The sequence below is a fragment of the Delphinapterus leucas genome, chromosome 1 (genome assembly GCF_059928025.1).
Source record: "Delphinapterus leucas isolate spDelLeu-1000000601 "Yukka" chromosome 1, BTC_Dleu_Yukka2, whole genome shotgun sequence".
Classification (NCBI taxonomy): domain Eukaryota; kingdom Metazoa; phylum Chordata; class Mammalia; order Artiodactyla; family Monodontidae; genus Delphinapterus; species Delphinapterus leucas.
Genome location: NC_143129.1, coordinates 181555452 through 181581487, shown reverse-complemented (window position 1 = coordinate 181581487; position 26036 = coordinate 181555452). Strand labels below are relative to the sequence as shown.

General features: G+C 54.2%; 1 protein-coding gene and 1 long non-coding RNA gene across 2 annotated transcripts; one reads left to right on the top strand and one right to left on the bottom strand.

The window, feature by feature from the left end:
- Positions 1 to 2641: 2641 nt before the first annotated feature.
- Positions 2642 to 12408, bottom strand: LOC111187126 (uncharacterized). Its single transcript, XR_002648045.3, has 3 exons — positions 11035 to 12408; positions 4744 to 9998; positions 2642 to 4624 (listed from the first exon to the last, which is right to left on the bottom strand). It is a non-coding gene; the product is annotated as an uncharacterized LOC111187126 (long non-coding RNA).
- On the top strand, positions 11452 to 25859 carry AGTRAP (angiotensin II receptor associated protein). The gene is made up of 5 exons (XM_022598467.3): positions 11452 to 11554; positions 19139 to 19173; positions 21458 to 21563; positions 22405 to 22579; positions 24094 to 25859. The coding sequence occupies exons 1-5, from the start codon at positions 11528 to 11530 to the stop codon at positions 24195 to 24197; spliced, it is 447 nt and encodes a 148-aa protein (XP_022454175.2). The 5' UTR covers positions 11452 to 11527; the 3' UTR covers positions 24198 to 25859.
- Positions 25860 to 26036: the final 177 nt, after the last annotated feature.

Here is a 26036-nt window from a genome sequence, read left to right as displayed (position 1 = left end):
GTCACATACTCAGAGATCGCCATTCAGGCTCCTTTCCCAAGGCGTGTCCCCTGGAACACGGGGGCCGTGAGATGCTCCATTAGGAGAGAGGGGATGGGGTTCTGGGTCAAAGAGGTTTGGAAAACTGCTCTGGACTCAGCCCGAGGCAGCATGTACAGATTCTGGCCACTGAGGCAGAGCTGCAGGTGTCAGTGGCTTTGCAATAACAACAAGATGGGGACTTTCTAAAAATACCCACCCCACCCCCCACCCCCCGGGGCCGGGAAGAGCCGAGCAGGAGGCCAAGTGGAAACCAATAGCTGCAGGGACGGTCACCTGTGACCCCTGCATTCCTCCTGCGGGAGTCTTCCAGCCACTCCCCAGAGATACCCACCGTTCCCATGAGGCTGCCTTTCTGGGATTTGTCTGGCGATGCCAAGAGGGGCTCCTGAGCCTGCTGGGAATGAGTGAAGGGTCAGAGGACATGAAAGCCACGCCACGTGGGAACGTGACAGCTTTACCTGCCCCTTGTGGAGTCACGGGGCCACGAGTCACCTCCCAAAGCCACGATCCCTTCCACCACTGAGAAGCTGCAAGTGGATGCTTACTTCAAGCCATATTCAACACATCCAATAAAATCTGATGTCAAGATGGTGGGCATCAGCTCCCTGGAAGGGGATCCGCTTTGCAGCTGGAGAGACAGCGAACATATATGCAACCTGCAAGGAACATGTTTATAAAACAGCAGAAGAGCAGGGAAAAAATACATGCTGGAAGAGACAGCGGGAAGGGGCCGGAAGATCAAACCATTTAGGCTACTCATTGGGGGGTTTCATGGGCTTGAAAGGTGCACCATGACCTTCAAGATGACCTTCACTCCTACGGGAGACAACAGGGTGTGTGCTGGGGAGGGGTGACAGGATTTGCCAGTCTGAAGAGCCAGGGGCTTCCATTGCAGGGAGCGTATTTTCTGAATCCTACGTCAGGACGGGTGGTCTGATGGAGGATAAGCAGCCTCTTCGGGAAGCAAGAGGCTTTCTGGTCCCTCCATCCTTTTTTGTTGTTATTGCTGTTGCTGGGGCAAGGACTAATGACTTTAACTGGGAAGCCAGCAAACGAGAAGATGGTGAGCGCGTGCCCCAAAGAACCATCTTGCCAGAGTTAGAATTCAGGCTCCTTTTATACTAAAAGGGGAGCGAGTAAAGTCAAACACTTCCCGGTTCCCATCAGCCTCCAGAAGGGATGTGTTAATTTCTTCCTCCCTGCAGTCATTCACAGATGGGCCTGGCCAGAATGTTTCTTGTGAGCTAAACAAAGGTATTTTAGCTTAATGCTCATTATCTGGGAAGCAGGGTTCCCAGAGATGGGCCATTGTGTACAATTTGAGCTTATAGGCAACATCCCTTTAGTGATTAACTCGTAATAGGATACAAAAGGCTCTTCCCTATTACAATTCCCCACTGTCAATGTCCATTCCACATTCTTGTGGGAAAAGGAACGAAGACCTGGGAGCTTGGCAGAAATGTGGGATCCCGGTCCCGCCGGGACCTGCTGAACCACAAGTTCTCCAGGCCGTGCTTGTGCACAATAAAGATTCAGAGACGTTGGCCTAGGATGCAGAGGGGGAGACAGGACTGTCAGACGGTCAGGGACATTTGGATGATTTGGGGGCGTTTGCATTCAGGTGTGAGTTGGCAAATCTGAGATCCAGTTTGCCTAGTGAGTAACCAGCAATGACCACCTCGCAGGCTCTGAGGCCCTGTCTCCCGGGCTGGAACTGGCCTTTATTTTTAGAGGAAATGAATTGAAGCACCTGGGCCTGGGGCCTCAGTCGTTGGGTTTTCTGACTCTTGGGAACTTCCCTGGGGGGGGGGGGCTGTCGTTCCTCTTTAAGGTGTTGGGGCAGCAGGGGAGGGGGGAGGTGCTACGCCCTTGTAGTCCTGTGATGGCCTGTTGCATGCGCTCTCTTGAGCTGTAAATAAAGAGATGATGATAAATAAGCTGCCCTGTCGTCTCTCTCTGCCCCTCCAGAGATGTGCAGGCAGGGAGCACTGTCAGGGTGTTTGGAGGTGACTCTGAGCCTGGTATTTCTCCAGCTACTTACTCATTCACTCCACACCTTGGATTGAGCATTTGCTCAGGGCTGAGCAGTAAACAGGCAGACAGGGTCTCTGCCCTCACCTGGACTGCATCATGGTCCTTTAACCGGACCTCCTGGGTGGGAGTTTCATATTTTTCTCTCCCATTTTAGAGTTGGGGCAGCTAAGGTCCCAAAGAGATTCCAAGGCTGGCCACATACAAGGCTGGCAGGCTCATTCCAGGCAGAGTGCAGAGACGAGCAGATGCCAGCTTGGGCAGAACGCGGAAGAGCAAAGCGCCACCGCCTGAGGCCAGGCCTGGGCAGGCTCCGATGCCCTCTCGGGAAAGGGTGTGAACTGGCGACGGGCAGCCTGGCTTAGCACCAGGGAAGACGTCCCTTATCTCCAGCCAGCAGCTCCAGGCAGCACCACCCAGCTCTGCAGACCAGACCCCCCTAAGCCTATCTGATCAGAGCAAGGCTATGTCATGGCTCTCAGCAGCTCTGCATCCTAAAGCCAAGGTAGGGTCCAGACTCTCCTGGGGGCCAGGGTAACCACAGGTGTGGGAAGCCCTTAAAGGCCTAGTGTACCTGTGGGGATCTCCATGCCCAGGCACCACTGAGGGACTGGCTCCTACAGCCTGGACAGGGAAACACCCCTAATCCAGGGTTTCCTATAACACGGGCCTGGGGTACCAGCATCAGGCTCCTCTGGGGAGCAGGCCCAGGTTTCTGAGCCTACCCGGGCCTCTGACTCAGAATCTCCAGAGGTGGGCTTGGGAATCTGCATGTTTGATAACCACCCCCCTCATTCCCCAGGTCTGAGAACTACTGCACCAAACCCTCCTGAGAACTCACTTTCCTCCCTGCTTAGGCCCCAGGGAGCTGGCAAACCTCCCACTCAGGAATCAAGCCCAGAAGGTCCCCCTTCATATGGGCATCGCAAGTCGCACCCTCTCTGTCCCAATTGCTCAACCCGGCCGTTGTAGTGCAAAAGCCCCCATAGACAACATGGAAATAGATGAGCACAAATGAATGAGCACGGTTGTATTCCAACCAAACTTTATTTACACCAAAGGGCAGCGGCCTGGATCTGCCATTGGTCTGTAGTTTGCCAACTCCTAGTCTATACTGCTGATCCCGGGGTCAGTGGTTGCAGAAAGCATGCTGGGCTTCTATAAACCCCTTCTGTCGTGGGATGTCAACTCAAACCCATTTCTGCTAACGAGAGTCAGAGCAGTCTGAAGTGAAAAGCCAAGACCTGTTGAACCCGAGGCCACAGTCACTTTGATGCTTTTCCTGGCAGCATGGCTGCTGCCCCTCAGGGGATCAGGTGGCTGGATTGGGGGTGTCTCAGAGTTCTCCAGAGAAACAGAACCAATAGAATATTTATATTTATGTATCTTCTTTTAAAAATTTATTTATTTTTGGCTGCACTGGGTCTTCATTGCCGCGCGCAGGCTTTCTCTAGTTGCGGCGAGGGGGAGCTACTCTTCGTTGCAGTGTGCAGGCTTCTCATTGCTGTGGTTTCTCTTGCTGCCGAGCATGGGCTCTAGGCGCACGGGCTTCAGTAGTTGTAGCACGCGGGCTCAGGAGCTGTGGCTCGCGGGCTCTAGAGCACAGGTTCAGTAGTTGTGGCGCACGGACTTAGTTGCTCCGTGGCATGTGGGCTCTTCCTGGAACCAGGGCTCGAACCCGTGTCCCCTGCATTGGCAGGTGGATCCTTAACCGCTGCGCCACCAGGGAAGTCCCAATATATTTATGTATCTTTACGTGTCTCTGTATTTATCTCTTCTTTATATATGTATTTGTATAAAGAGATATATTTTAAGGAGTTGGCTCATGCTATTGTAGGGGCCACAGCCAGCAGGCCAGAAGCTCAGGCAAAGGTTCATGTTGCACACTTGAGGTCACATTTCTTTTTTTTTTTTTTTCGGTACGCGGGCCTCTCACTGTTGTGGCCTCTCCCTCTGCGGAGCACAGGCTCCGGATGCGCAGGCTCAGCGGCCATGGCTCACGGGCCCAGCTGCTCCGCGGCATGTGGGATCCTCCTGGACCGGGGCACGAACCCATGTCCCCTGCATCGGCAGGCAGACTCTCAACCACTGCGCCACCAGGGAAGCCCCAAGGTCACATTTCTTGTTCCCCAAGACCGCAGTTTTTGCTCTGATGGCGTTCACCTGATTGGGTGAGGCCCACCCACATTCTGGCACGTCCATCTCCTTTACTTGAAGTCAACTGCTTGTTGATGTTGACCACATCTGCAAAATGCCTTCACAGCAGCACCTAGATCAGTGTGTGATTAAATCCTTGGGTACGACAGCCTGGCCAAGTTGACAGAGAAAACTCACCATCACAGGAAGGCTCCTGGAGCTGGGCTCCCCAGCTCCAGATCTGGATCACAACACCTGGGTGTGTGGTAGCATTGTCTGTGGTGTGTCACGAAGCACTGGGCTTCCACAGTCTGTTTGCTAGCCTTAGCATCAGGTGGCAGCAGCGGCCACCATCTGTCACGGATGTGGGCATGGGTGCTTTGGTGTGCCCGGGGGAGTGTCTGGACGTGAAGTTCTGGTCGGGATGCATAGGGTGGGGTAGGGTGGTGTGAGTGGACCCATGTAAGCAAGTGGCTAACAGAGGTGCCCCTTCCCTTCATCACACCCCTCACAATGGTTTATCCCGAAACCCACCTGTTTGTGCCACTGGACCAGCCTCAGGACACCCGGGCTCCTTCCACACTGGTGACTGGTCAGTGCAGCAGGGCAGGTTAGTCAGTTCTGCACATTGTGGTCCCGAACTGTCCCGCTGTGTTCCCAGCCTTGACCTTGCGTCAGCGCCCAGCACAGAGTGAAATCCAGGGTTAGAGAGGAAATGCATTCATCCAAAGAAAACCCCGACCTCTGTTTATTGAGCTGAGTCCCCTGCATGGAGCACCCATCCTCTGGTGTAGCCGGAAATTGTTAGAGCCCATTCTGCAGAGGAGGAAAACTAAGGCACTAAGAAACAAAGGTCACTTGTCCAAAGTGACACAGTTACTTAGTGGCAGTGCCAGGGACCCTACCCGAGCCTCTCTGAGTCTGAAACCTGATTATGTCCACCAACCCCACGTTCCTCTCAAAGGCCAGCAGTTCACTGAGCACCTACTGGGAGTGGGTCACCGATCCTCACCCCTGCCCCCAACCACACCACTCCGCCCATGACAGGGCTGTGCAGCTCACCCAGGACCGTCAAGGCTGCTGTCAGGGCCATCTGGCGGGGTGGGCAGCTCTGCCGGCTGCCTGAGCCGAAGGTCGCGCACTCACCTTCAGGCCGCCTCCTGGGGGACTCCTCAGAGAGGAAAGAGTTCGGGATTCCTCCCAGGGGCTTTCCAACTGGTGGAACCATGGAGGCACCCTGCCCAGCCCCACCACTGCGTCCTCATTCTTCTCTTATCTCTCCTGCCTGCCGCAGAGACTGAAGGCCATCGGCGGTGAGCCAGCGGCGGGCAGCGGGTGAAAGCAAACACCAAGATAAACCCCACTGCAGACAGGTATCTTGGGGGCCGCAGGCCTCAGCAGCCATAACTGGCCTTGTCTGGGTTTCTGAGCGATCATTAAGGCGCGGCCGGAGCCTTCAGATGCCTCCTTTGGAATTCCAACCTACCCATGTGGAGAGATGGGAGGCCCGACAGAAGAGAGGAGGCAGCAGCCTGAACTCCGGACAGAACCGGGACAGAGGGACAGAACCGGCACAGGCAGGGGGAGGCGAGAGGCAGTCAACACACATTTAGTGACGGCCTGGGAGCTCACTCGTGCGTGTGCACACACACACACACACACACACATGCATACACACGGTGACATAAGAGGATTGCTGGATTGGGAGTTTGGAGTTCGCAGATGCAAATCACTATATACAGGATGGATGAACAAGAAGCTCCCACTGCAGCGCACAGGGAACTATACTCAATATGCTGTGATAAACCGTAATGGAGAAGAACATGAAAAAGGATGCGCGCGTGTGTGTATGTACACAATGGAACATATAACTGAATCACTCTGCTGTGCAGCAGAGATTAACACAACATTGTAAATCAACCATACTTCAATAAAATAAAGAGGACTGCTGGAGTATGGACGAAGAAAATGCCACAGGACAGAGAATTAGAGTGCAGCGGGGGGCTGGCTTTGTCCTCGGCAACAGCCACTTCTATCGCTTTCTTTCTGGCTGGTGTCTAACGGGACCACTGTTTCCTGGGACACGGCAGGGCACAGGCAATTTCCTTTCTGCCTTTTCCACGCTCACCAAGGGGTCCACAGGGCATTCCGATGGGTTCTCTGATGCCTGACTTGAGCACACCGGCCTCTGGAGGGACAGGGTAATATCACTAAGTGTTCGGTGAGGCCGTCCCAGGATGGGGCTCACCCAGCAGTGATTTTCATAGGACCCTGATGAGGCGGCAAAGCAATAGGAACATTAGGAATTACTGGCTGCGTTTTAAGGCTCAAGGAGGAGCATTTAAGGAGCCTGACTGTGGCCTATAAAAGTTAGCAGTGGACGCTGCCATAAGTTCCAATTCTGTGCCATCGGGACAAGTATTTCAGAATCAGCCCCCCCCACTTTTGACCAGTCACACAAACAAATGCCTCTCTGGAGAGGGGGCTCTCACACCTCCCAGCAATGTCCAAGCTCCTCCAGAAAACCCAGGAAGAGGAAAGGAGCAGAATCGCCCACCCTAATGCCCCCCGGGCATGTGCTTCCCCAAGATCACATCCCTTGCCCGGCTCCGAGTGAATGATGTGTGGACACGGCCGATCTTACTGACAAGTCATAATGATCTCCGATACTTTCAGAATTTTGGCATCAACCAGAGAACGGGCCGCAGGATCTGAGAGCCTAAGAGAGATGCCCCGACTCTAACCCTACAGGGTTCCACTCGGTTCCTTCACTTCTGCTCCTCCTTTCCTGCTGTCTTTGCTCAGAAAGAGAAACGATCACATCCTCAGATACAGGGAACAACCCTGACCAACAACACCTGGGCTTTCCCCCATCCTGCCAGACCTTAGGCCAAGAAACACAGAGCCAGTGTGTCTGGGTCAAGCCAAGAAGCACTGGAGGAAAGGTCTCCAGATCGAATCCGGATCCAGCATGAATCCTGGTGGCACCCAGGGTCCACGGCTCTGCCTTCTAGGCCCCTCTCTGATGAGCTTCCTATGGAGGGCCTGCTCTCTCACAGGTGCCTGTGACTTTCAGACGGTGTTTTGGTTATTTTCTCTGCTCTGTTTCTTCCAGTTTGATGTACCCACTCAGGGAAGGAAGTGGCCGGATCACATCAGAATTGTTGGGTGTCTAGTACACTGTGGACCAAAGGACAGTTGGAAATCATTTCAAAGCCTTTTCATATTCAGTGCCTCCTTTGTGCCTCACACTGCCTGAGGACTGATTATCACTGTCCCCGTTTTCTAGATGCAGAAAAAAATTCAGAGAGGTTAAGCAACTAACCCAAGGTCACATAGATACAGAGTGGCAGTGCTGAGGGGGTCAAGGTTGGGAAGGCGGCAGCATGCTGCAACACTGAGGTCCATCTCCCAGGCTTTGCTCATAGGAAAGGGCTATGGGCGTCTTCTCCCCATCCGAGGGGCCTTTCTCTGCCGCTCCAATTCAGCAGGCGTTTATCAGGGGCCAGGAGATCCTGAGAGACGCTGGAAGATGCTGTGGTTTTCCCATAGCCGCAGCTATTTGCTTACTGAGCATTTACAAAGTGCCAGGAGCTGTGCCAGGCATGCTGTGTAAACTCTCTCACAGGATCCCCACCATCACCCTGAGCTTTAAGATCACTCTGCCAGGAGGAGGCGAGGCAGAGCAGGGATCCAAATAATATCTTTATCTGAAGGACACAAGCAACTATGGCGAAGAAACGGCAGTGGTTGCTTCATCGGCCATTTGCATAACCAACAACATTGACTGAGTGGCTTCCAGGGCAGAACCTGGACTATATTAGTGGCACCCTGAGGACGAGCGGAGAGTTGGGTGGCAGGTCTTCCCTGGTGCCCGTGATGGGAGGAAGTGGTGCACACGTACTGGTTCAGCTGGTGTATTCCCTGAGCACCTGCTATGCACCAGGCAAGTGTCAAGGTTGCAAGCCCCTCCTAGGGCTTGCAGTCTAGATGGGGGGACAGACAATAAACAAGGTGACAAGTAAATTGATAGGGCAATACCGTCACGTATTGATAAGTGCTACGAAGAAAAAATAGGACGGCACCACGACCTTGGAAAACAGTTTGACGATTTCTTAAAAATTTAAGTATACACGTGCCGTGTGGTCCAGCCATTCCATTCCTAGATATTCACCCAAGTAGGTCTTCAATAACTATTCCCTTAATGACTGAATGAATCTATTCTGCATGTCAGTTTTTTGTTTTGTTTTCAATTATGGTAAAAAAAAAACAACTACATAACATAAAATTTACCATCTCAACCATTTTAAAGTGTACAGTTCAGTAATGTCAAGTACATTCACATTGTTGTGTGATGTCATTTTCTTTGTTGAAGGTATGAAGATAAAACTCGGCTGAGACAGACAGGATTGGTGAGGGACATGAAAAATTTAAACTTGACTTCCAGAAGTGTACTCCCTAAAAATATGACCCCAAAGCCTTGTGGAATGTGCCTTGTGGGGGTCCCCTTGTCTTTCCACAGTCAGGATACATCGTGGCAGGAACTCTGGCTTTAAGAACAGTTTCACTTTCCTTTTTCCCTGTGGGCTCCCTCCCCACCTCTGCTGGGTCTGCTCGCACTCTGCCCCACCCCCATCCCAGAGTGCCTCTGGCCCCAGCTGGTCGGGGTGAATGCAGTGTCACTGCGTGAGCTGCAGGGACATTCCACAGGCCCAGCCTTGTGCTTTATCTGGCTCCAATCTGTCTTCCCCTCCTTGCCTTGCTTCATCCTTTGCATCTCAGCCTGGGCTGTATTTTCCTGTGATGTGGGCTGTGGAGCTGAGTGGCTGAATGTGACAGCCGTGGAACCAGACCTCCTTGGTCCCCAGCCCAGTTTAATACCAACTAGTGATGTGCCTTTGGGCAAGTGTCTTAACTCCTCTTAGCCTCGGTCATCTTACTGTAAATCAGGAGGAGAACGGCACCTACACCACAGCGGTTGTTGTGAACATTTATTATGAGCACTTTTCACACTGTCTGCCACAAAATAGTACTTAATAAATGTCAGCGCTAATCCCAGGAGTTGTTTTGCATTTTCTCCTTACAAGGTGATCACGGTTTTATTACACACCTGCAGGTTTGGATTAAACACCTCTAGGATCTGGGGTGGATGGGGAACATCTCTTAGAAGGAAATAATATGATAATAATGTTATAACACCCACCAGTTATTGAGGAATTCCTCTTTTCTAGGTACTATGCCGGTAGCAATAATTAATGATAATTAACTAATAATGAATAACAAAATAGAAGCAAATCCTGATTGAGTGCTTACTGTCTGCCAGGCAATGCTCTAAACATTTTTTGTGTATTAACAAATCCTAACAACCCGTTGAGGAAGATACTATTATTATCCCCATTTTACAGATCAGAAAACTGAAGCATAGAGAGGCAAAGTGACTTACTCAAGTTGAACCAGTAAGTGGACAAGGATGGGACTCAAACTCTTGCTACTCTGGTCCAGCTCGTCCCCTGGGCTCTGAATCCCGAACAATCCTACCCAGTGTCTGGTCCCTAAAGCTTACCAGCTCTCGGTTACTCTGGCAGATGTTGTGCTGTTCTGCCCCCCCGGCTGGATGACTGTGTCTCCAAAAGGGGCATTAAATTAGGCCAGCGGACCCTGCAGCCCTGCAAAAGTTCCCACACTCACCTAGAAAAGTCCTTCTTTGTATCTGGAGAGAGTATGTGTCTTGATATGATCTCAGGACCCACCCAGGCAGTTTTTCAAGTTTCCGCGTAGTCTCTCCCCTCCTGGAAATAAGAATAAACACTCAGACAGACTCAGGTGGACCCTCTAAATGAAAGCTGGAGTTATCCAAATGAAAGTGTTCTCTGGTTATGGGTGGAGGATGGGCTGGGGAGGAGGATGGTCTTTAAGAGAGATGCCAGGTGGGAGAGCCCTTTCTTTCCTCCATCCCTTCCATTCACAGCTGGGGGGCAGACAGTGTCTTGGTAGAATCTTCTCAGAGTCTTCTTCCTTCTGGAGACAAGTGTGACTATAAGTTTTCTGCTGGTCTTCCAGGTGGATTTTTCTGAAGCTTTAAGTATGTTAACTCAAGAAGGCTCCAACCATAGGCCCCTTATGTATTGATAATAACAATATTTTATGTATATTGCCTATTTACTAAGTGCCAGGCATTTGTTCTGGGCACGTTATGTTCACAAAGACTCTATCTTTTTTTTTAAAATATTTATTGAGTTATTTATTATTTTGTTTGCACCGGGTCTTAGTTGTGGCACACGGGATCTTTTTCTAGTTGCGGCATGAGTACTTCTTAGTTGCGGCATGCCTGCGGGATCTAGTTCCCTGACATGGGATCAAACCCCAGCCCCCTGCACTGGGAGCACGGGGTCTTACCCACTGGACCACCAGGGAAGTCCGGACAAAGACTGTATCTTTAACCAAACTGTAGTTAGGCTCCTCTGAGCCCTCTTCTTGACTAGGCCTCAACCCAGCCTTCTGCATCCTGCACAGCCCAGTTTTAGCAAGAATCCCTCCGACCCTTGATATCTGATCACCCTCCATATCTGATCAAGTTCCCCATTCCCCACTTTTGAGGTCTGTCTTTGGCCTACCTTTAGCAAGAATCCTGTCAGGTCAGGTTAGCAAGAATCACCCTATCCTTGATGTTTCTTCGTAGTAATACTTTTGCCATCCACTGACCCTTCACTCTGCTGCTTGCCTATAAACCCCCACTTATCCTTGGGGTTCTCCGAGTTGGGCCTGATCTCTCCCTTCCCTATTGTGGAACCCCTGCCCCAGTAGTCTTGAATAAGTTTTCCTTACCATTTTAGCAAGTGTCAGAATCATTTTTTCTTCAACATGAATTAGTTCGTTTATCCTCACAAGGATCCTCTGAGGTCCGCAACTGTCTCCACTTTCACCGGAGAAGGAGGGAGGAGAGAGGGTGCCCTCTGGGATGAGACACAGCTGTTGCCGCATCTGCAGTTTGTACCTGTACGTTCTCCCAAGTTCTCCCATCAGCCCACTTGCAGGGACTTCAACTCGGCGAGATATTGTGCCCTTTGCGACGCAAATCTGGATGCTCTCCAGGGGTGCCGGGAACTACCTGGGCAGTTGCGGGACTAAGGCGCTAGCAGCCGGACGCCGTCGCCTAGCAACCGGGCAACAGTCACGTGACCCAACCCACGTGCCCATCTACCCCGGGGGGGTTGGAGCCGGAGCCGCGAGCGGGGCGGAGCCGGGCAAGTTTGTTTCCCGAGTTCGTAGACCAGGAGCCCCCGCGGTTGTCGCGCAGGTTCCCTCCAGCTTGGTCGGGATGGAGCTGCCCGCCGTGAACCTGAAGGTGGCAATAGGCGGGGCGGGGCGGGGGTGGCCCAGCCGCTGGGGTTGGCGGGCTGGCGGGCTGGCGGGCGGGCGCGGGGCGGGTCTCCCCGAGCGTGTTGGGCGTTTGCGCTTTTAAAGTAGGAATTTAGAGGTGAGAGGACCGAGCGTTTGGGGAAAGAGGGGTGGTAGGGAGAAAGAGAACGTACAGAGTCCAGGTGAGAAGGAGGTGGGTGGATAGACCGTAGCAAGGAGAGGGATACAGAAGCCCAGCAGGAAAGACCGAGAGGAAACTGGAGGAGGGAAGGGAGGGAAGAGGCCCCCTCTTCCCGGAGTCAGACCGGCCCAGCTGGGAGCGCCGGGCCCCTGAGGCTCGCTTTGGCCTGCGCGCCCAGAATTCCCCTGGGGAAAGAGGAAGGCGCGGGGGGGAGGGGCCCACCGAGAGCCCGAGGGGGACTTAGAGGCGGCCCACCTCCCCTCCGCCGAGAGAGGGGCTAAACCTTTCACCTGCACCCCCGACGCCAACCTGGTAGCCTCCTTTGTTGGCAGACGAAGCTGTGATCCCAGACGAGTGGTTTTTCAAAGTTTATAAATTCAACGTCTTTATTTCGTAAGCAGCACAGACACCAACAGAAGTTACTTAAAAGCAGAGAACGCCAAGTTTGCGCATTTAGGGAAACACTGGAGCTTCCTGGGGTGTCTTCATTTCCTGAGCCGTGTCCTCAGCTGTCAGGATGCCAGCGGCTGTTCTTTTTTTTCCTCCCCGCCCCACCAGCCCAGTGCTTCTTGGCTCTGTTTGCCACTGAGAGGCTGAAGCCTTTAACTTTGGTCAGGAACGTATGAACCTTGGACCAAACCTGCCATTTTGGGTCTCAGTGCAGTTTCCTTCGAGACTGTAGTTACCAGGAATGCCCTTTTACTCACGCATGACAAAGAATTTAGCACCCGTGGTGTCTGGTACTGAAGGAATCTAAGAGATAGATGACTACAGAACAATACATTATCCATATTTGGATTATTAGACACCGTCTGTGCTGTGACTTCATATGGGAAGACGTCCCTTGATACTTTCCTTAATACTTGCTTCAGTAAACCTCCCCGAAGCTTTCAGTCAACGGCTAGGGGGAGAGATGGCTGGAACAAGGGAATGGACTTGGATTGAAGGTTTAGCTGGGAAGAAATTTACATGAGGGCAACTAAGGTTTGTTGGTGTCGATACTCTGTTCCAGCCTGTGTGGGGTTAACGTTGACCGCCTTTTCTTTAATTAGACATTTGCCTAAAATAATTGCTAAGAGGGAATGAAATGAGGGACAGAGCCACAGGAATTGAGAGGGGAGAGAGCCCGCATTTGGGGGGCATCTGTGGTGTGCCAGGTTATTTATTTAATCACATCAACCTTCTGAGATTTTGACAGATGAGCAAACTTCAGCTCAGACCAGGTAAGTAACTTGCCAAGGTCCCACAGAGATTTAGTGGCAGAGTCAGGGTTCGAATCCATCAGGGTCAGACTTCAAAGCTGTGTCCTTTCCTGGCCACCAATTAGTTAGGACTGACTTCTGCCTTGACATTTTCTGTCCACGGGGAGGGCTTAGTCTGTTTGGGGCTTTTTTTGGAGCAACTTCATGGGTGGGACAGGCCACACACGACCCCAGGTGTGAGCTGTGCTGGCTTTGGGTGCCCGGAATGAAATGTCTGGTCCTTCCCTTGACTTGGGAAATAAAACATGATATCTCAGAGGGTCTTAACTGATACCAATCAGAGACAACTAAGTGCTGGGAGGGCCTGAGCAGCTAGGGTTGCTAGGTAACATACAGGACATCCAGTTGAATTTGAATTTCATATCAACAATAAATAATTTTTTAGTATAAGTATATCCCAGGCAATGTTTGGGACATTCTAGCAAATTATTCATTATCTGAAATTGAAAACTAACTGGGTGCTCTGTGTTTTTGCTGTTAAACCTGGCCACCCTGTGGAGAGAGCCGTTGATGCTTGTTCACCGCCGTCTGAGTGGGGTGTTCTGAGACCAGAGCCCCTTGGGAGCTGGGGCAATGCACCCCTGTGGCCCTGCACGACCCCCTCCCTTATTTCACACATTCCTTGGGCATTGGCTCAATGCCTGCTTGTGCCCAGCCCAGCTGGGGTGGGCAGTGGTGCCAGGTGAGCAGAAGCAAGTGCCCCAGGCCCTCTGGGCAGTCGCTAACCCAGCCCCACCCGTGAGGCAAGTCCTGAGCTGGAGGAATGTCACTGTGACAAGTCTCGAAGGCACTAGGCTTGGGTTCGTGAGGTCTTGGGAGAAAGGCCCTTTGGAGGAGGGTGCAGGGGGTAGTGTAGCATGAGGGTTAAGAACTCTGGAAGCTGACTGTATAGTAGTAATGAGGATGGCCACGTCTGGGGGGCTGACTACCTGGCAGGCATTGCACTGAATGTTTCGCACATCCCTCCACCTCTCTGTAGCCACACAACACCCCTGTGAAACATTATAGTCCCAGTTTATAGAAGAGCACGCAGCAGTTCTGAGAGCTCAGGTGACCGGCCCAAGGTCACACAGCTCTAAGTCACAGAGCTGGGGTCCAACCCACATACTTGGCTGCAATGCCCACACCATTAACCACTGCCCACCTCTGCCTCTGCTCTCCAGCAGCTCTGAGTGCTGTCCCCTAGCCTCAGCCCTCGGGGGTCCTCGGGGATCTTGCTGCCTCATGCAACAGGCCACCGAGTGTTTGCACAGGACCAGGAAAATATATTCTGGGTGTTTTTGTTTTTGTTTGTTTATGGTTTTTTTTGGTCGTGCCGTGCGGTTTGTGGGATCTTAGTTCCCTGACCAGGGATTGAACCCGCGCCCTCGGCAGTGAAAGTGCAGAGTCCTAACCACTGGACCGCCAGGGAATTCCCTCCATACAGATTAATATAGAGAATATATTTTTCCTGGGAATTCCCTGGCGGTCCAGTGGTTAGGACCCAGTGCTTTCACTGCCGAGGGCACAGGTTGAATCCTGCAAGCTGAAAAAATACAAAACTGTATGGTGACCTCAAGTCTGTCTACCACCCGTCTAGGAAGTCCCACCCCCACTCCCGTGGGCCCTCTAGTGGCAAACGAAGGGTCTAAGTCCTGGTCCGCAGGACCCTGAGGTTTCCCCCTTAGCCTTCTCTTCTCAAGGTCAAACCTCCTCATTTCCATCCACCCTTCCCTTGCTCTTCCAGCACAGTGGATAGAGCACAGGCTTTGGGGCCAGAGAGATTTCTGTCCAAAGCCAGACCCTGTTGCTTACTAGCTGTGTGACCTGGAGCAGATTTCTAAACCTCTCTGAGTATCAGTTTCCTCACCATAAAAAGAGCATAAAATTAGACCCTACCTTCTAGGGTGATAAGGGGAGGATCTAGTGGTCCAGGAGGTGGTGTAGCATCACTTTTTTTTTTTTTTTTTTTTCGCGGTACGCGGGCCTCTCACTGTTGTGGCCTCTCCCGTTGCGGAGCACAGGCTCCAGACGCGCAGGCTCAGCGGCCATGGCTCACGGGCCCAGTCGCTCCACGGCATGTGGGATCTTCCCGGACTGGGGCACGAACCCGTGTCCCCTGCATCGGCAGGCGGACTCTCAACCACTGTGCCACCAGGGAAGCCCCTTCATCACATTTTTATTAGCAGGAAAACTCAGACCAGATAGACCTGAGATTTGCATCTGGGCTCTCTTGTTTATAAGCATTACCGTTTGGGCCAATTTACTTAATCTCTCACAGCTTCAGTTTCTTCATAAATAAAACAGGATTAAAACTCTACGCCAGACGGTTGTAAGGATGACATGGGCCGAGTGTTCAGGGTAGTGTAGACACGTGACAGGCAGATCTTCCTCAGTAGCAGGGGTTGATGTGGTTGACGCTGTTTCTGGATGCCTGTTCCATACAGTACTTACGGTTAGTAAGTAGGTACATCCAGTGACCGTCAGATGCCTGTCTCTGCGGGGGGGAAAGGGCGGGGCAGCCCCCCTGGGCCGAGTCTATAGGAAGAGTCCAGGAGCTCAAGTCTGTTTCCTCTTGCCCAGTCAGAACGGTCAGGCTGCCCAGGCACATTCTCAGGCCCCTCCCTCCCTCATTCACTATGGCAGTACCTGGGAATCCCCAGTATCCCCTTGGTTACCAGAAACCTCCCCCAGCGCCAGCAGACAGTTCTTCTGTGCTGAAATGAGGGCTGTCAGGAAGGGCAGAGCCAGTTTGGCTGGGTTTCTTTTTCTTTTCTTTATTTTTATTGGCATATAGTTGATTTACAGTGTTGTGTTAGTTTCAGGTGTACAGCAAAGTGAATCAGTTATACGTGTACATATAGCCACTATGTTTTAGAATCTTGGCTGGGTTTCTTGTTGGAGTTTTCCTGCATGTTAGACCCCTCTGGGCCTGGGTGGGTGCGCCCTCCCGTTACAAAGGTGGGGAAACTGAGGCAGGGGAGGCTTAGTCTTTGTAGGTTTCTTTTCCCAGGGCTGAAGAGAAGTGATCCACTAATGCTATGTTTCCTAAATATTTAGAAAACAAAAGTGATGTCACACCGAGGGGATGTGTGTCTGCTAAAGGTCTGCAGGATTTCCAGATTATACTCTGTTCTGCCCAAAAGAGAGGGCCTAGTTTTGGACCTTAGCAGGTGCTCACTCCACATTACAAGCTTTTCTGGCTCCAGGAAAAACTTTACCCCGCAGGTTAAACAGAATGGTTTCCCCACAGGCTTCCCTGGGTCTCAGCCTTTCCTCTTACCACGATAAAGCTGGGCTCTGCAGGCCAAGAGCACCCCTTTATTAAAGACCTGCAGTGTGCACAGTCTAGAGGTGGGAACCAGAGCACTTGGAAATGAAGACCGTTTCTGAAATAGAAGTCAAGGGAGGGATGGATTTGGTGTTGATTTTCCGGAGTGGCGACGTGAGCTGCCTCCCCTGTGGCTCCTTCTTGGTGTCTTGTCTTAGTTAAAAACCCGACACCAGGACCACCGTGGCTGGCCACGTGTCATGGCCTCTGACAGGTCCCTTCCCCTTTGTGGGCAGGGTTTCCTGTTAGACAGAGGGGGACAGTGTTTTGCTCTTAAGATAAAGATCAGAATTTCGCCCCACACCCTCCAGGCCCAGCCCTGCCCCACCCCCAGCTTCCTGTCCCTCCTCTCCACTCTCCTCTTCCACTCCAGCCACACTGGCTTCTTTTCCGTTTCCAGAGTGTTCCATGCTCCCTTCTGCCACAGAGCCTTTGCAGGTGCTGTCCCTTCTGCTTGAAATGCTCTTCTTTCCCCTCTGCCCCTGGTTAACCCCTGCTCACCCCCTTCGTCCCTCAGAGAAGCCTCCTAAGCACCTCTCCCTTGATGCAGAATGAGGTTCCTTTTCCTTTGCTGTAACTTCCTTCACAGCAGGCTGTCTCATTGGAAATCCACACTCCTCAGGTGATGGCCTGCTTCACAGTTTACCGCCCACCCTAGGTGTCAGGTCTGGGAGGGCAGCCCAGTGTCGCATCTGCCTAGCTCGCCTTTGAATCCCCAGGGTGGAGGCCAAGCAGGTGCCAGCGATGCCGGCTTAAACTGTACATGTTTCAGAAACTTAGCGCTGTGTGATCCCTCCTCTTCAGCCCCTGGGAAAAGAAACCCTCAGAAGATTAGGCCTCCTCTGCCTCAGTTTCCCCATCTTCGTAACGGGAGGGCACATCTGCCCAGGCCCCGGGTCGGACAACACCTGGCTAAGTCAGGTTTGAAACGTGGCTCTGCTGTGCGACCTGGGGCAAGTTACTTACCTCTGAGCCTCAGTTTTCTCAACTGTAAAATGGGGAAAATTGTACCTCAGAGGATTGTAAGGATGAAATGCGTTCCTATGCACAAAAATCTCAGAATGCTGCCTGACGCGTGGGAGGCACTCGGTAATAAACGAGGGAAGGTGATGGCAAAGATTCCTTCCAGAGCTAGCCTTCTGTCATGTAGACTCAACTTCTTCGGAGTCTCAAGACCTGTGTAAGGTCAGGTGCATTGGTCCTTACAGAATCGATCTAGTCCTCTGTAGCCGGAAGAGGGATTCTTTGGGCGCTGTGGACCATACTCTGGGCTTTGTTCACTGAGCACTGGGGGTGAAGGTGGGGTATCCCGGGCGTCTGCCCCGGATGTCACCTGCCCCCCATGTGGAAAACGTCTGCGTCTGTCTCAAGCCCAAATTGCTCCTCTCCGCTGAAGGCCGTGCATCCGGCGTGAAGGCGAGGAGCCCTGGTTCTGGAGTCATACTTACAGTTTCATTTGAGTTTTGCCATCAGTGGAATCACGATCAACTTAATTTACCTCTGAGCCTAGTTTTCTTGACTGTAAAATGGGAATGATTCTAGTATCTGCTCCAGAGGCTGTTGTGAGGCCCAGAGAAGGTCACGTGGGGCGCTGGGCCCAGGGCCTGGCGCATCGCAGGTGTGCCATAAATAGTAACCCTTCTAGAAACGCAGCCAGAGCTCCTTGTTGCAGGTGGCTTCCTCTCCTTAGCCCCTTGCACCAGACCAGAAACCACTGCAATCCTGGCCGTGCGCCCTTGCTCTCTGGGCCCAGCATGCCGTCCCCGCCCCAGGCTCTTGGCTTCCCCTTCCCAACTTGACTGCTCAGTGCCGGGAGCAAACCCCCTCAAGGGCCCCCACCGACCACCAGGCCCCACTGAAGCTCCCGACTTGGGGCTCTTGGCCTCCCGCAGCCTCGGCGCCCCCCCCTCCTCGGGGCTCTGGGTCCTGCGTCCCTGCCTGTGCTTCCGGGTGTCCACTTTGGGACACCCTGCTCTCCCTCTCCTTTGCCTGGCTGGTCCCTGCGTCCCCTTTAGCACCAGCTCCGAGTTTCCTGCTTCTTTGGAAGCTCTAGCTGGCAGCTGCCCTGTCCTCCCTGTAGCATCTGTTCCTTCCTTCTTTACTTGCTTTGCAATCAGGGCCCTTTGGATTACCAGGAATAGAGACCAGCTCCAGTAAAGAGGGCTGTCTTTGAAGGACATATGGGGCAACAAAAAGGGTGGGATAGCGCAGAACTCTAGAAAAAAGCCAGGGGGATTTCTTTTCTTAACAAATCATAGCGTGTTACCTTCCTGCAGAAAAGCCCTCAGTGCACTTTGGCTGAAATCCATGCTCCTTGCCGAGGCCCTCAAGGCCCACCTCTCCCCTCTGGTCTTCTGCCACCGGGCTGCTCTCCCATTCCCTGGACGCACCCGGCATCCCCCCGTCCCCACACGGCACCCCAGCTCCAGTGTCCTAAGAAATCAGCCTCATTTGAACTCCCCCCCCACCCCAGTTTCCCACTGAGGCTTCTCTGATTCCAGAGCAGATTCCCAGGTTCCCCAAAGGAGCCTCCCGCCTTTGGAAGCAGGAAGGGCTGTAGGTGTCAGCTGCCCCGAGGGAGTGGGGAGGGCGACGTGGCAGCGTCGCCTGGCCTGTGCTCTTCCTCCTCTACCTTCTCTTCTGTCACTGTTGGTGGTGTTTCATTTCAACAGACATTGCTGAAGCCCTCTTAGGTGCTAGGCGGGGGCTTCCGGTGTTTTCTGGCTCCATAAGCTTTCTTGCCCACCCCCCTGCCACCATGGTGGTCACATGCACAGATCTCCTCCCCACCCACTCCCTCTTTTTTGTGTGTCACAGGCGATCCTTCTGGTTCACTGGCTGCTGGCGATCTGGTGAGTGACTCTCTGAGTGTCCTGTTCTATGTCCACCTGTCTCCCAGGATCTGGGTCCACGTGTCTCCTTGGGGTCTTGTCCATGTGTGTCCTGGGTCTGCATCCATGTGTCTCACGGGCCTTGTCCACGTCTCCCAGCCCGTTCCAAGACTAAATAGCACCTTTGTCAAGAACATCACCAGCAAGCTCCCCATGTGCCAAGGATGTCAGAGGGGCAGGCAGTACCCAGAGGCCTTTGCCATCACTGCCCTAGATGCTTCGAGCCCTCATCCTCAGGGAGGCAACAGCCCAGGGCAGTACCAACCGCTCAACCTTCCTCCAGACACTGCCCGAGCCCTTTGGGCTTGTCACCCCTCTAGTTCTTCCCCGAGGCCTTCACATCTGGGCGGTCTGAGGTGCTGAAGCCTGGGGGCCGGTCTCTTATACAGTGCTGGGGTGGATGTCAGGTAGAGCTCTGTGTGTCTGTGGCCTTCGGTGAGTCACTTAAACCCCCTAAGTCATTTTCTCACCTATAAAGTGAGAGCATTACTGACCCTCCCACTTGTCCTGTAAGGTCATCGGAAGGTGAAAGTGTAACTTCTGAAACTGTAAAACTGCTAACCTTCATTGAGGGTGTCCAGAGGCCAGCTGCCAGGCTGGGCGCCTTCTGGGGGTTAGCTCAGCGGCTCAGCAAGTAGACGCCTGACACAGGGGTGAGGTCACTTGCTTAGAGGTGGGCCCTGACTCTCACTCCACACCCCCGCCCAGAGGCGGCAGACTCAAGATTCAGACTGACCCTGTTCGGGCCCTGGCTCTGCTATATTCCAGCCAGGTCACCTTGACCAAGTGACTCCACTTCTCGGGACCTTGGTTTCCATCTGTAAAATGGGTACAAGGAAGCACGCCACTCAGGAGCTGTGAGAGAGAAGCATGGCAATGCTCTGCTCACCAGACACTGCCCAGGCCTGCACAAGGGAGGCCTGAGGACCTCAGGATTGATTTTCATCATTACCGTCTGCTTTAGCTGTTGAGTTTCTGGGGAGATTTCTCTGCCAAACCAAGACTGGAGACCATTGAGCTCACATGTGCGTTTTGCAGTTGTGGAAGTGCAGTGCACACGTTAACGGGTGTGAATAATGGGAACAGCGATAATCATGGTTAATGACCTCGAGGAGCAGAGTCAAAATCCAGATTTCTCAGTCACGCTCCCCAAGATTTTGAGCTGGTGAGGCCTGCTTTCTCAGAACCAAAACATGAGATTACTTATTCTGAGTAAGCCTCGTTGTGCCCTACACTTAAGTGCTTTGCACATGTTTTCTGTATGGTACACTTCAGGGAATGCCATTTAAATTTGTGAGGCACCCCACTGCGTGCTGGGGCCATCCAAGCTGAGCGAATACGGTGGATAAGAGCGCAGCCTCTTGAGCCAGACTGCCTGGGTTTAAATCCCAGCTCTGCCACTTAGCAGCTGTGTGACCTTCAGCAAGTTACTTGACCTCTCTGTGCCTCTGTCTCCTCATCTGTAAAATGAGGATAGCGATAGTGCCTCCTTACTGGGGTTGTTAAGACAAATGCACATAAATGAGCGAATTTAAAGCACTTATAACTGAGCCAGGTACTAGTAAGGGCTCTGGGTTAACTATTATTTTCTTTGAGTTGACAAACAAGTAAACAGTTCAGTTAGTAGCAATACCCTACAAAATAAAAGAGGGTGGGCATTGTGTTAGAAAGCGGTGAGGTGGTACTTGAAATGGGGCAGTCAGAGAAGGAGTCTTGGAGTTAACAGTTGAGGTGAGGCTAAAATGACAAAAAGGGACCAAGTGTTCAGGGTAGAGGGGACAGCAAGGCAATGAATGGGAGGTATAGGCTGGGCTGTGTCACCAGATCCCACAGGGCCCCATAGGCCATGGTCAAGAATCTGAATTTTATTCCAAGAGAACTGTTGGAGAACTTTTAGCGGAGTGACGTCCCCTGATTTACCTAACTGGTTGCTGTTTATGAATGGCCAGGAGGGGGCAGGAGTGGAAGTACGGAGACCAGTGGGGAGAGGCTAGTAGGAGAGGATGGTGGTTTGGACCTGGAGGGACATGGCCAGATTCCGGATCCGTTTGGGAGGCAGAGCGGTGGGATGTGCTGACATTTCTGGAGCACGGGGGCGTGGGGGGAAGGAACAAGGCCATGGACTGTGGCCTCTGCTCGTAGGGGCCCTGAGACCTGAGAGCCTTAGGAGGTGACCTGTGGGAGGGGTGGGCACCTGTGCGGCGGCCACCTCCTGACTTGACTCAGATGCCGCCTCCTCCCGCAGGGGCTGCATCGTGTTCCCGGGCGCCTACGCGTGGTCCAACTTCACCATCCTGGCTTTGGGCGTGTGGGCCGTCGCGCAGCGGGACTCCATCGACGCCATAAGTATGGTGAGCGGGGGGAGAACTGGCTTGAGGGTGATCGTGGGCCCGGCTCCGTCTTCCCCTTCACTCGTCCAATCTCCTCTCCCTTCTTTTTTCCCCATTTCCACTTTCTGCTAAGTAAGCCCACCCAGGCTACCAGCCCATGTGCACCTTCACTAGTCTGGCCTGCTTCCCCGCCTGCCTGGCTCAGAGAGCCCGGAGTCTGCTCATTTTTTCCCCAAGAGGGGCATGGCGTGGGCTCCCACCGGTGTCCCAGACTGGCCCTTCCCCGAGGGCAGTGGAGCACACGCCAGTAACCCACCTCTAGGGCCCTCCTAATAGGGAGGGATGTGGCCGGGAGGCCTGTGAAGAGGGAACTCCACCACCTTGTGAGGTCAGAGTGGACACCGTCTGGCTGAACTGTCCCACGGGGGAGCTTCCCGACACCCGCTCAGACCCAGATGGCTGTGAGCACCCGCACCGGCCTCTCGGGATGACTGAGAAGGGATTTCTCTGGTGGTGAAGATGGAGCAAGTGAATTCTGAGGGACCTTCCATCTCAGAGGCTCTGGACCCAAGTCTTGTACCTCGTCGTGGCCTCAGGATGAGACGAGGTGGGGGAAGGTGCTCTGGCCCCACACCACTGCTCGCGGCCTCACAGCCCCCAGTCGGGCATCTCATCCACAGAGTCCTGCCTGCTGGCTTGAACTGTTGTCCAGCAAACCCCAAGGGCACAGCAGGGCACAAGTGGAGCTTCCGGCCTGGTGTATGTGGTGGGAGAGTGAGGGGGTGGGACAGGGGGGCAGCGGGCTCGTAGACCCGGATGACACGTGGTCGCCCCTGGGCCCTGCGCCCGGCCTGTCTTGCAGTTTCTGGGTGGCTTGGTGGTCACCATCTTCCTGGACATCGTCCACATCAGCATCTTCTACCCAAGGGCCAGCCTCTCGGACACAGAGCGCTTCAGCGCCGGCATGGCCATCGTCAGCGCGCTCCTCAAGCCGGTCTCCTGCTGCTTCATCTACCAAATGCACCGGGAGCGCGGGGGTGAGCACCTCCTCCACGCTGGTGAGGCCAGCGCCTCCCGCCAGCTCCCCGACTCCCCTCTCGCTGGCCCAGGTGCTGGCACGCTGCCATCTCCCCACCTCTCCCTGGTCTCCACCTTGCCCGCCCCCCAGCCCCGGCCCCAGGGAGCCAAGCTTGCCCCCTGAGAGAAGGGCTCGAGGTGAAGGGCGGGGCTTGGCGTGGGCTCTGGGAGCCAGGCTGGACCGTGTGCAAGTTTCTGATCTCTGCTGCAGGAGCCCAGGGGTCCCCCTGGCCGCCCCCACCTGTTATGACCTTCCCCTGGCACCAGGCTACAGTGCCAGGTTCCCCTGTCAGCTCAGACATGGGTGCAGCTTTGGGCGTGATCCAGTGCCCCAGGCAGTTCTGGGCAGTCTGTGGCCCGAGGCTTGTAGGCACCTGCAGGGCCAGCTTCCCCTCTCAGCTCCCTCCAGCCCCATTGCTGGAACCCCCGTCTCCTGCCACATATGGGGTCTGGGTGGCCAAGGGAGGGGTGGTGCTGAGGCCTAGGCCGTGGGGGCCCCGGCCAAAGCCAGCCCTGAACTGCAGGCGCTTTCCCTTAGCCCAGACCCGCTGCCCGCTCCCACGGCCTCTCTGAGCTGTACCCCTTCTCGTGGTGGCCCTTCCCCTGCCCTCTCTGATGCACATTCTCACCTCCTTTCTCTCTCTCTCAGAGAGGTGGAGAGAGGTGTGGTCTTCCACCTTTCACTTCTGAGAAGAGAGGCCCAGAGTGGCCCGTGACCTGCTGGGAGAGCTGCAGGGCTAAGGGCAGGAATGGCCCGGGGCCGCCCACCCTGGGCAACCTCAGCACTGCCCAGGCCTGCCCGGGGGCGGGGAGGAGCCAGTGGCGTTCCTCCATTAGACAGATGAAGAAACTGAGGCCCAGGGCCCTTGGGGCCCGTTCAGGAGCACAGGACAGATGTGCAGAGTGCAGATGGGACTGAGGGGTGTGGCACTGAGATCCCTACCGCCTGCCTTGCACCCTCTGGGCTCTGCAACTGTGCCAGCGCTGGGGCCTTCTGGAAACAGTCACGCTGTATCCGCCCTGTCCGGGAGAGGAGCCGGAAAGGAGCCCGTGGGCCCAGGGCTGGGCGTCCTTTGGCCAGATTCCTGAGCATGTGCTGCTCAGAGAACCACTGAGGCATAATGGCTACGAGCCCTGTCTTTGGGGTCGTGCTGCTTAGGTCTTAATCCTGGTGTCCTCTGCTCCAAGCTTTATAATCTCAGGCGGGTCAGTTTATCTCTGTGACCCTCAGTTTCCTCATCTGTAAAGTGGGGACAATAAAAAACCTGCTCTGTAGGGTTACAGGAGGATTGAATAAATAATATATGCTAAAGGCTTGATGCCTGGGGCTGCTGCCACGGTCACTCCTGGGTGCTGGGATGCCCAGCTCTGGCCTTTCTGGTCGAGGGGTAGGGGGATGTTGGTTTGGCCTTGTGGAATGTCCTAAGTCCTCACCCTTCATTTTTTCTTTCCCCCCATCTCCCCCGCCCCCTAGCTTTCCTTGGACTTTCACAGGATCACAGTGCCTACCAGACGATTGACTCTCCGGAAGCCCCTGCCGACCTGGAGAGCAGGGCTCACGTCCCCCAAGGATACTGAAGCCAGCCCTGCTGCACCTGGCCCCGGCCTAGGGGCCAGTTTGACAAACTGTGGGGAGGGGTGGGAGGAGGCTGCATCACCTTCTTGGTGCCTTGGATGTCATCCTCGGGGCGCTCCCGTCCCCCCACCTTTCTCAGAACTAATGTGGGATGTGCCTTCCTGTTCCCCATCTCAGGGGTTGCCTGAATCAAGTGCCCTGAGAGGCCAGGAGCCCCTGGGCACACCTGCCCCAAACTCCTCGAGGCCTCTCCTCCCTCCCAGGCATCCCACTGGTGCCAGGCTGGGAACTGTGGTCCCTTTTGTCACCTCCACCCTTAGCTGCTCCGTGCAGGCCCTGGGTCGAGCCGTGCCTGAGCCTGGCGGGGTCAGGCCTCTAAGAGCCAGTGATGCCCCTACCCGGCGCCTCTCCCGAAGTTGGCCAAGCCCTCCCGCAGGAGCTCTGAGAGCTTCTGGTCACACTAAGCCCCAGGAGTGCAGGGGTGAGGACCCACGGCTTCTCACTGCCTAGTCACTTGGGGCCCAGGACCCCGTCACTGGAGGCTGGTGGTGCCTGCAGCCTCAGGGGTCCGCCGCAGCCTCCAGCTGCCCTTCTCAGAGCCATGGCATCAAAGTTCAGGGAATCCTCTAGCTGAGTGTGTTTTGAGCCACGTTTAATCTCCCGTCAGGGCTGGAGCCTGGACTTGCCATTCCTGGGAAGATTCCGGCAAATCCCCAGGGCACCAGGCCTTAGGTGCCCATTCTCTTGTGGCAGGAGGAAGCAGGGGCTCACGACCAGCTGGGCCTGCTCTGTGCTCAGCTCCGGCCCAGCCGAGGCCCCAGCAGAGGAGGGCACCGTTCATTGCGGCAAATCGGTGTCCATTTCTCCGAACTCAGATGGCTCAGGTATTGGTTTGAATCCTGCCCTGCCCCTGACTGTGTGCCCCTCAGACCCCCGTGTCTGCTGGAGGAGGGCTAATGCCTGCCCAGACAGTGATGATGCAGCTGAGATGTACGGTGCCTGGCGCTCGGGAGGGCTCCCTGCGTGACAGCAAGGTTGTCGGCGGGGCTGTTCCTTGAGCCCATGATGACGTTGGGTCAGTGGGCCAGGGGCGGTCTGCTCCTGGCAGACCCTGTGTCTTGGCCTCAGAGCAGACGGGGACACCTGTCCAGAAGCTCCAAGGATCCCATGGCCAGGGCCCTACCCCACTCCCACTGGGATGGCACTGACCACTGGACCCCAGGTACCTGGGCTCTTTCAGGCCATCCTGGCTCGTCCCCGGCACAAAGAGGTCAAGGCCTGGTGCACAGTCCCCTCCCCCCATTCTTCTGTATCCGTCCATCCAAAGAAGCTGAGTGCCTGCCACATGCTGGAGCTACAGGGGTGAACTCAGTTCCTGCTCTTGGGGGGGAACAGGCATTAGGAGTCCTCTGTCAGGTGGCGAGAGCCCTGGAAGGAGGAACATGGGCCTCCGGGGAAGGGGCTTGTGCTCTGGGGCCAAGGGATGCTGGGTGGCTGAAGCTGTGGAAAACCGGGAACAGCCTCATAGTCAGACGGGGGCGGACAGATAAGCCGTGGTCCGTTCATTCTAAGGAATGCTGTTCAGCAGTTCAAATGAATAAACCAGGCCTATTTCTATCAATGTTGGTTCCCCCCGAACGTTGGTTGCAGAATGGCACACGTGATATGAGAGCGTTAGTGTGAATTTTAAAACCTCTCAGCAATACCCTGTATTGTTTGTGGCGTACATGTGGTAAGATGTAAAAGCATCAGGTAGAAGAACCCGTGTCAAGTGCATGGTTGTGGCCTTGGGTGGGGGAGAGGAGGCTAACACTCAAGTTCCAGTTCTCTTGCTTGTACCA